General features: G+C 33.6%; 1 protein-coding gene across 5 annotated transcripts; it reads right to left on the bottom strand.

The window, feature by feature from the left end:
• Positions 1-3079: 3079 nt before the first annotated feature.
• On the bottom strand, positions 3080-8803 carry LOC106346189 (folylpolyglutamate synthase). 5 transcript variants are annotated; one of them, XM_048754720.1, is made up of 17 exons: positions 8420-8796; positions 7797-7959; positions 7513-7721; positions 7287-7352; positions 6854-6963; positions 6715-6775; positions 6412-6495; positions 6255-6311; positions 6095-6155; positions 5963-6009; positions 5731-5808; positions 5229-5387; positions 4841-5125; positions 4681-4759; positions 4451-4606; positions 4176-4366; positions 3080-3339 (listed from the first exon to the last, which is right to left on the bottom strand). In XM_048754720.1, the coding sequence occupies exons 2-17, from the start codon at positions 7942-7944 to the stop codon at positions 3280-3282; spliced, it is 1851 nt and encodes a 616-aa protein (XP_048610677.1). In that variant the 5' UTR covers positions 7945-7959; positions 8420-8796; the 3' UTR covers positions 3080-3279. The 5 variants fall into 5 exon arrangements, with proteins under 5 accessions (XP_048610677.1, XP_048610630.1, XP_013640903.2 ...); XM_048754673.1 differs by having other exon boundaries at positions 8506-8795; XM_013785449.3 differs by lacking the exon at positions 3080-3339 and adding an exon at positions 3715-4065 and having other exon boundaries at positions 8657-8803.
• Positions 8804-10574: the final 1771 nt, after the last annotated feature.

Genomic DNA, 10574 nt, shown 5'->3' with positions numbered 1-10574 from the left:
TATATTCAGCATTTCCTTCACAAGGAATCTGTTATTGCCTTGAGGGATCAGGGATTACTGGTAAAACTGATTACAATTTTATGCGCAGCTGAGATCAACACTGTTGGACAATAATATTATTGGCTTTGATATGCGGAGTCTTAAGCTTGTTAAAAAACATTTACTAATGCATAATAATTACCATTACGATACTACTATAATAAGTGGCTTGTTCAGAGATCTACAGTCCCTTTTCAATACTATTAACTTAAACTATTTTTCAGTACTAAGAAGTTTATATTTACGTTAGGAACCGAACTAATCAGAAAATACTGCTTATTTACCTACTTTTGTCTTGTCCCTCTCACCACCACCACCGTTGCTCTCATCAAGCCCTGCTCCAGACGCATTCTTTTTCAGTAAAGTCCTGATAGGTTTCAATCCATCTTCTCAAGGGACCAGACTAGGAGTTGCCTTCTTCTGTTGAGATTGCAAGTTTTTCCGAGTTCTTGATGGTCGTTGACACTGCAAGTTTCGTCGCCATCGAGAAACCGAAACCTTCCTTTGTGTGAATATATTATTTGTTTGGTTTAAATCAAAATATTTCAGATATATGTATGTAATGTTTGATTCAATTATTTCTAAGGTTTGATTCAATTATTTCTTTTAAATTATATTCAAATTTATAAAAAAAAATTTACTGTTTTTTTTCTTCTTATTTTTTTCTTATTTTTTACTTATTTTTTAATAATAAGTGGATTATATTTATGATATCTACGCAATAATAGTAAAAAAAACAATTAGGTATATGTTTTCATATTTTGTTTTGGTATGTAACTATTAAGTATTCTTGCAAAATTGACATATCAAATTTAATTATTTCATTTCCAATCGTATAGAGGCATTGACATTAATGCTCCCACATGAATTTATCTCTTGCAAATGCCGATCTCTTGTAGATGGTGTTTTTTCCTCTCAAAAGGGCAGTGGAACTCACTGTCTGAGGAGTTAATTGATGCGGACTTTGAGACGTAAGTATTCTAGAGAAGTTCTCAGATAGTCTAGGCAACACATTTCTTTTAGATGACAACATTTTTTGATAATCAAGAGACTAAGAATGAGTTCAAAAATCTAACCAGAACAGAGAAATCTGTATAATACAGAGTGTTGAACAACGTCTAGCAGCTATTTATAATGTTGTCACTTGGAGCGAACTATTATTTTCTTTTCAAAGCCTATATAGGCTTATGATAGGCATCTCTAGTGGCTTCTTATAAGCAAAGGAAAGTTCACATAGTTGTGGGAGAAGAATAAAACGCCTTGTCTTCAACACAACTAATTAAACTTAGTTTAACGCTAAATAACACAATGGTTTAGTATTGATAAATCTACCTAGACAATTCCACATTTCGTCATATGTTGAACATCATTTTGTCTAGTTGTTATGAACGGTTCATATCTCTATATAAATTAAACAAAAAACTAATTTTGTTGCGTTTGAACTATCAACACAAAATATTTCAATATCTGAAAATTCCTACTTTAATTCACGAAAGATCATGTTTTCTCTGTTAAGAAACACACTATCGTTTTTGTTATAGAAATCTATTCCTCTTTGAATAGATGAAAGATCATAATAACATAAAGTGCCTATATAAGGAAAAGGACTTCAAATAACTTACTTGGCTAGTGGCTACATATTTTATCGAGGCAAGAGTTATACCATGTAATAGAGTCAGCTAAAGTTTTAAATAGTTATAATGTTTACTGGTTTAGAATGCCGCACATACAATTTCTATTCAGTGTTGGTTTCACAAAAACAAAAACCAGATATATTATTTACAAGAAAGTTTTTCAAAACATTAAGTAGCTTTAATTTAATTTATGTTCATGTAATTTTTAATGTAAAAATATATTTTAAATAATGCATTTCTAAACTTAACTTAAACAATATTTTTCAATTTTGGAACTTTTTTATGTAAATTTTATAAGTGACTTTTATGTTTTCAAAAACTCACAAACCCCAATAATAAACCAAAACAAACAAAGTTGAATTATAATTAAAATAACTATACAAACAATAAGAAACTAACTACACGAGACTAAAATCAACAAGAATTTTAGAAACATAAATAATATGCATGCTTAATTAAAATAATATAAAATATAAAACTAAACTAAACAAAAATATATATTAATAGCTATTACAATTTAGTTTTCTTTGTTAATATTTATTCACATGTATAGAGATAGACAGATAGTCATTTGAATGAAGGTGGGATCGTTGATGAAAAATATGTAGTTGTAAAGTATCTGGTGGAAAATAAGGAGATCTTTGCTACCGTCTAGGGCTGCAAATTTTATCTGATATTCGAATCAGAACCCAAATCCAACCCAAAAAACCTTAACCGAAATTTAAAACGACATAGAAAAATACTTAAATGGATATTGAGTTAGGATATATCGGATATTCAAACGGGTAATAATTAATAAATGAATATCCTAATATAACCAAATATATGTATGCTTAACCCTATTTTACTTCACTCAATTTATTCAAAATATTTATATTGATGTATGTGACTGAGAATCATATAATATCCATATAATTGCAAGCATAATGATTTACTATTCACTTAAAATACATATCAAGCTTTTTGTTTCTATGCATTAACAAAAATTGTGTTTAAATTCTCAAAACAATAACTACATTAGTGTTTTTCTATTTCCAAAATTTTGTTTCCATACCTATTAATCGTTTAACTTATTAAAAAATTAAAAATTTATTTCAAGTTAGTTGTAAAATTTTAAATATAATAAACTTCAGTAATGAATAATTTGATTTTTTTTAAAAAATTTAAAATATCCGAATCTGACCTGAAATAATCAGACGAGAACCAAAAAAATATCCGAACCCATTCGGATATTTAAAAGTACTGAAATACCAGAAAATTCAAAATAATCTGAACCCGAACACTCATACCTACCGTCAACAACATGTTGAGGTTATATGAAGCATTCCTTTTTAGTACTAAATATTTCATATGTTCATCATTATGTCCAGTTATTATCAACAGTTCAACTCATGGTCGATAGACGATATGCAACGTTAGAGACTACATAAGAGGAAATATAAAATTGTGTAACAGAGTAATACAAAGCTTAGATGAAGCTTCTTATGTTAATAAGATAAATTGCCTAAAAAGTCAATTGGTAATCATGAAAAAGTGATATAGAAACAATTGGATCTCTGTAAGATTACTCTTTAAGGAGCCCTTTTTCAGATTTGGTAAAGAACTATCATCTCTTTAGCAATCTGAGTACATCTCCAACAAGATGTAGCCATCCTGTGACCAGAACCTGTTTCATGGAAAAGAAAAACACAAGTAGACAATACCAGAGAAGTTAGTGCTCTGTTCTATTTCAAAGAGCCTGAAGTAGATGATGAATATAGCTTTGACTTTACCTCTAGTTTCAGCGAAGGGTTCCGACGTACGCAGCCTCGTAGCCAGTTTATGGTCAATGGAAGCGAAGGCACTACAGCACTTTAGGAAAACCGAGTTTAGTATACGTACGAGACATAGCCCACGACTCCTTAGCATATCCACAATAAAACAAGACATGGCACTATTATTCACAAAGTCAATGTTTATAGTGATAGTAAAAAAATCAACCAACTTTAAAAAAAAATATATATACTAATTTAATTTTATATTTTATCAATCTAATTATTGGTAATCAGAAAAAAAAAATTTTGATATAATATTAAAGAAAGAAACTACATCATGCTTTTAAACTCAAAGTTGATATGCAACGTTAAGAGTACCATTTGGGCACATACAAACCTGAGAGGAAATATAAAATTGTGTAAAGAATAATACAAAGCTTAGATGAGGCTTCTCATGTTAAGATAAATAGACCACAATATTAAGTGGTAATTATGAAAAACAAAGTAATGTCTAAAAACAATTAGACCTCTGTAAGATTACTCTAAAGAAGCCCTTGTTCAGTTTTGGTAAAGAACTCTCATCTCTTTAGCAATCTGAGCACATCTCCAACAAGATGTAGCGATCCTGTGACCAGAACCTGTTGCATGGAAAAGAAAAACACAAGAAGAAGACAATACCATACAAGTTAATGCTCTCTTCTACTCTAAAGAGTCTGAAGTAGATGATGAATATAGCTTTTGACTTTACCTCTAGTTTCAGCGAAGGGTTTCGGCGTACGCAGTCTCGTAGCCAGTTTATGGTCAATGGAAGTGAAGGCATTACAGCGCTTGAATGTGTCCCTGCAGGTCCACCACAATGAGGTGCATCTCCACACAGGAAATCATGAGGTGGTAAGGAAGTTATTCCATCAGGGTTCAGTGTATGGTCAAGCACAGCATCTGATTAGTCACACCAGACATATATGCTCAAGATTAGGTGTATAATCGATTTAACTACAAAGACAGCGAAAGATAAGCTTTTACCTGTTCCTTGGACAGATCTCTCCCAGAGTTTCTGTAATCTGAATTGCCAAGTCAAATCCTTTCTACGTGTATCTAAAGGAATGGCTGATGCTCCTGAGATGACCTTGTTGTAAGTTGACATGCTTGGGACGAACAGTGCTCTTGAAAAATGAGTGCCTGAAAGTGTTTTCATTCACCAAAAATATTAACAAAAAAACTAAAAATCAGAGTATAACTGGTTTTCAGATTACCTGAGGAAGCGCAAGTGGTGACAAGCTTTGGAAGTAAAACTTGAGGGTCTCTCACTTCCATGCAGTTGAACAGAAGAATCTATTAAACAAAGAAGAACTCTTCACAAGTCAGTTCATTAGCAATACCTTTGAACAGAGAAGAAAGCAATGTCTTGAGTACCTGTTTCGAGACTCTGTTGAAGTCTCTACCAAACTCCCCATTTCTCTTGTAACCATTGACAGGAGTAGCAGATAAGCTCTTGTTTCCTCTGACTGCAGAAGAGAACCAACGGCCACAAGCCTCCATGCTCTCTGGACTGTGAGCTCCATCCAAGTAAAATATCAGATCACCTGACGAGTCATGTTGGTCTGATACTAGATCATGAACAACTTGGGCTCTCCCATGAAGACGTGCCGTTGCAAGACCACGGCAAAACGCCACGGGAATATCAGTTTCATTGCTCCCCTGTGAATAAAAACCCACCAGAGGAGAAAACAAGATTCAGCAAATAAAAGACATAAGAAGTTTTGATAAAAGGTTTTAATGACACCAAAAGCAAAAAACAAACATTTAGGAATAGCTTGTCCCAGTTGCCAGTTCTTTGAAGCCAGCATCTTGAAAGAGAAACAGCAAGACCTGCATTTACAAGCTGATGATCCCCAGACAAGCCAAGTGTAATTCCATCCAACTTTTTAAGGTCAAGAGGCGCTATTACTTCCAGAGGAACCTGCAACGCAGGTTAAACAGTATTTAGTATTTATTCCTTGTAACGGTTTTCATAACAGCATAACTAAACCACAGATGAAACAAAGACCATGATAGGCTTGTAATTACTTCTAAAACTGAGAATCAAACTCTCCCAAACCTAAACAATCCCAAAACACTTGATACCCCTTCCTGCATTTCAAGCCTCTTTAATTTATATTGATCCCACTCACTAATACACATGCTGCGACTGCTTGATTATTCAATGAACTCTTATCAGAACTAACCTTTTGTACATTAGTTAACAGAACTTATCGTGGGAGTACTTGGAAAAAGAATGAAATATAAAATCTGTAACTATTAACCTTAAGATTATTAGCTGTTTCTTCAAGAACCTCCATTGCTTCAGAGAGTTGTGGTACTGTGAAGGCCGGGATTTGAGGCTTTCATTAGCATTACAAGAAAACAGAACAAATCAGAGAATATTTAACATGAATCTACCAATTCGAACTCTTAAAACAGATATATTGCATTTATAGAAGTCTAAGAAAAAGCAAACCCTTTTTGGAAAGAGCTTATAAAAAAGTCAGAAGGTACCTTGAAAATCCCAGCCTTATGATAAGCAATGTCAGCTAACGTATGTCCTGTGTAGAATCAGCACTGAGAAATTACAGTATAAACATAAAAACATTTGCCTAATGATTTGAGAATAAATAGTGTGGCATATACCCAATATATCCATATGATCCATCCCAAGAGAAGCAATGCCGCAGACAACAGGTTTTTGAATCTGTAATTCACATTTTCCATTTTAATGTAACCAGATGTCCAACATTAAATAAATATATGACAGTAAACTCAGGACATGAGAATCTCAAAAGATGCTTACAACGTTTGTGGAGTCAAGTTTTCCCCCAAGTCCAACTTCAATGACAGCAACATCAACCTATCAGGAACATCAACATTCCGTTTTAGCCCAATTCTTCACGGAATATTACGTAACTATAGCTTGGAATAGGAAACAAAGACTTATCAATTAACTATACCTTTTCACAAACAAAAATCTTAAATGCCAACACTGTGAGGAACTGAAAAAGAGGAGGCATGGTAACACCATCTACAGCTTTCTCCTGCAAAGAAGAAGCTCACCGTTAGATCTTCACACTGTTTGCTCATTATCCCTCAGATCAAGGCAAAAACTGCAGTAAGGTTCCTTCTCCTCTCATTCCATAATCCACAACAAAACAGACTCAAAATGGTAGTTCGTGGCAGAAAGTAAGCAATGAATAATACTTAAAGACTATATCCAATTATACATCTCAAACTGGAACTATTGAAGAGTCTTTTACCTTTAGTAACTTCCAACATTCCCAAAAATACTGCAGAAACTTTTCCTCAGATATATCCAACCTGGAAAAGCAAAAACATCATTTTAAATAGGTCTCAGTGTTCATGTAGCATTGAACATCAATACACTGATGAACTTACCCATCTATTCGGAATCTTTCCCTCACATCCATCAGGTGAGGAGATGTAAACAATCCTGTTCTAAACCCACAGTTACGTAATATTGCCTCGCAAAATACACATGTTGAGCCCTGATTAAATACACAAGGCAGACAAATAAAAATCAGAAGCTGCTTATGGAACCCTGAAACACATGAATATTACTTCCTTTCATACGCAAGCATAAGCTACAATAATGGTCATGAGAATTTCAAACTTTCAAACAATTATTAGTAGAAATTACTCAAAACTTACTCACCAAATGAACTGAGTTTTTCTGTTAAGTGCAAATTACTCAAAAATTGGAAACAATATTATCTCATATAAAATATAGTGCTAACAATTTCAAGTTAAAGTTTCAAATTCCAGCTCCTGTAAATAAGCAGCAAAAGTATTAGAAAAATAAGCAATCTACCTTTCCTTTCGTTCCTGCGACATGAATAACTTTTAACTCTTTTATTTTATCCTCCAGGCCCAAAATCTGTATTGCCAAAACCAAAACTTTCAGTATTTAGAGTGAGTTACATAATATTTATGTCACACTTAAATATTGAAAATATTCTCAATAATCTTTGTATGCTTTCTGTTTAATTTCAAAAAGCACAATCCAGACAATGTTAACTGTAAATGGTATGTATCACCTTGAGATAAGAGACGACTTGCTCAAGCTTGTCACGACTTCCTAAGGTAGGTGAGCGGTCGCCACGCCTGCGAGAAATAAGAGTGGAGAGCGCGTCCATGGCATCATCATAAGAAGACAAAGCTGCACTATCTGCCTTCTCTTCCTTGGCACCCATATCAGTAACAGAACTCTCCACAACTTGTATTGATTTGCTTGCGTACCTAAGACCTAGAGACGCCAACACAACAATAAGTCCCAGGTATGAAACAAGTGTAAGCAAGTGAATGGTGCATATACACTTACTACTGTTGAAATAAACACGATCCCGAGAGCCTAGAGCTAAACTTTGAGAGCCCGGCGTTGTTTTATTGAAGAAGGATTCTCTTTTGTGAGAAAAGAATGGAACTAGAGGTGCACCGCACTTTAGAAGCCCGTTTACATAAATGAGCATCAGGGAATGTCAAATCTGCAACCAGAATATACTTTGGTGAGTTGATAAATTTGTTCTTATTTTCCATTAATGAACATTGTGCAATCTTCAAAACTCAAGAGCCTAAAGTGTGTCCCTATAACAAAAACAGAACACAGCTCTTGAGTTTTCTAAATAGCTCTTCACAAAATTGCTCATACAAGTAAAGTTGTCTACTTTAAGCATTCATTAGCCTTCTCAAAGCCTCACAACAGGGATGGATAAATAAATCTAAAATATAAAAGTTATCTACTTTAAGCATTCATTAGCCTTCTCAAAGTCTCAACATTGAGGAAGCTAAGAATCAAGAAACTCCATAGATACAATCTAAAATTGAAAAGTTATCTACTTTAAGCATTCATTAGCCTTCTCAAAGTCTCAACATTGAGGATGCTAAGAATCAAGAAACTTCATAGATACAATCTTAGATAGAAACCCAGTAACGAGGAACACTCACATCTATCAAGACAAGAACACCAATAGATTCAATCTAAAACACTTTCCTTTCATCAGATAATAAATGAAGTAGAAGGAGACACCAACCATGGAAAGCTATTTCAATCACTTTCAAAGACTCTTTGTGTGTGTGTGGCTCTTCTTGTTGAAACGTATATCAAATCGCTTTCCAGAATTTGTGGAATGCAAAAACAAATCGAGGAAGGATGATGTTTTTTAGGGTTAGTGGGGGGCTCACCACTCAGCAGCCATTGCCGAAAAGGGAAGACGACAGCTCCACTCTGCACCACCTACCTTGGTTTTCGAATCGTCTGCGTCATCCTACTTGATTTAAAGCCATAAGTTATTAATCTCTTTTTTTTTTTTCACGCTCAGAAACAGTGTTTTTTTTCCGACAAGGAACCATTCCAAAAACCAAACCAAATTTTATTCAAACTTGGAGCCCATAAGAACGGATCCAGACCAAACCTAAGGCCCAAATGCCAAGACTAGTTACATAACCTAAAAAGTAATCTGATCAAACCCATAACGAAAATGATAATATATATTATTTATTTTGAGAATTGATAAATTTTAATTTTGCTAACTTTTTTGTTTGTTTGAAAAAGGGCTTAATTTTGCTAACTTGACCATTTCTAAACTCAAATCATTTTAAACTAATGGAGACAGAACTAAGGACTGTAAGAGCATCCTCATTAGGGTTCACTCTCCAAGCTCTCAAGTTTTCCAAAAAAATAAAAAATAATATTTATGGATCCCACATATTTTATGAACCTGTCTCTCAAAAAATTTTCATTCTGAACCCGTTTCATCACTGTTTCACGGGTCCCACGCTACGTGGCAATCCGCGATTGATTTAATTATTTTTTTATTTTATTTTTTTTAAAAAAAAATTAAACGAAAAAAAAAATTAATAATCAATTTCCCTGAAACCTCTTCCCTCAGTTTCACTAATGGGGATGCTCTTGGTTTTCCGAAGTGGCACCCGAATTCGATCCGAAAAACCCGAACCGAAATCCGAACCGAAGTAACAAAATACCCGAACGGGTATTGAATAAGGAGAGATTGGATACCCGAACCCGAACGGATAATACCCGAAACCGAATGGATATCCGAAGATAACCGAACATACATATAATTAACTTTATATTTCTACTTTATATCTCTCATTTTATATAAAATATTTATATTGATACTACACATACTTTAAGTTCATATGATATACATACAATTACGGAAAAAATGATTTCTTACTCACTTAAAATGCATGTCAAATTTTTTATTTCAAAAATTAACAAAAAGTTACATCCAAAATTAAAAAAATAACTAAATTAATGTCTTTTTAGTTTTAAAATGTTATGTGCAAATCTATTAACCATTCAATCTATTAAAAATACAAAATTAGTTAACTGAAAGTTATATTTTTAAATACAACAAACTTGAGAAATGAAAATTTTAATTTTTTTTTCAAAATCTAAATATCCGAACCCGATCCGAAATAACTGAATCCGAACTAAAAATACCCGAACCCGATCCGAAGTACAGAAATACCCGAACGGGTTCTAGACCTCTATACCAAAATACCCGAAAATCCGAAATACCCGACCCGAATCCGAACGGATACCCGAACGCCCACCCCTAGCTGTCAAATGTCAATATTTTTTTTAATTTTTTTATTTTTTTATTTTTTTTGAGAAAAAATGTCAATATTGATGGTGTAGACTTGTAGTTATGATTATAGTTAATAGTTGAACTTCTTATTTTATGGAGTCGCAGTAGTAACTTATTAAAATATAAAGTTAACAATCTGTATAAATATAACGTTACTCTACACAAATTTTCTACACTGTGGTCCAAAATCAAACAGCATAAAGATCGCTAGCCCCTCCTCTTTTTTGTAACACGCTAGCCCCTCCTCATATTATTCCTTTTGTTGCACCTCAAAACATTTACTGGATGTAAAAACAAAAAGAAAAACGTTCGATGCGTTCTATACATTCCTTTTTAAAAAGGCGTTATGCATGATCGCCTTGTCACCACATGCAATGGCTATGCATGCAAACACAATAAGATCACGGGGATAGGTCTGGGCATTTGGGGTCCCAATCGGGTTTCGGTTTTATTCATTCGGTTTTTCGGGTTTATCAAAATCAGCC

Source organism: Brassica napus, chromosome A1 (genome assembly GCF_020379485.1).
Source record: "Brassica napus cultivar Da-Ae chromosome A1, Da-Ae, whole genome shotgun sequence".
Lineage (NCBI taxonomy): Eukaryota > Viridiplantae > Streptophyta > Magnoliopsida > Brassicales > Brassicaceae > Brassica > Brassica napus.
The sequence above is the reverse complement of the archived record's forward strand: the minus strand, read 5'-3'. Positions and strand labels throughout refer to the sequence as shown.

Coding starts and splice junctions, on each gene's coding strand:
- LOC106346189 (XM_013785449.3), bottom strand. CDS start 7,944: ATGCTCATTTATGTAAACGGGCTTCTAAAGTGCGGTGCACCTCTAGTT. Junction 6,156..6,254: donor AACTTGACTCCACAAACGTT/GTAAGCATCTTT, acceptor TGTGAATTACAG/ATTCAAAAACCTGTTGTCTG. Junction 4,367..4,450: donor GAGATCTGTCCAAGGAACAG/GTAAAAGCTTAT, acceptor GTGACTAATCAG/ATGCTGTGCTTGACCATACA.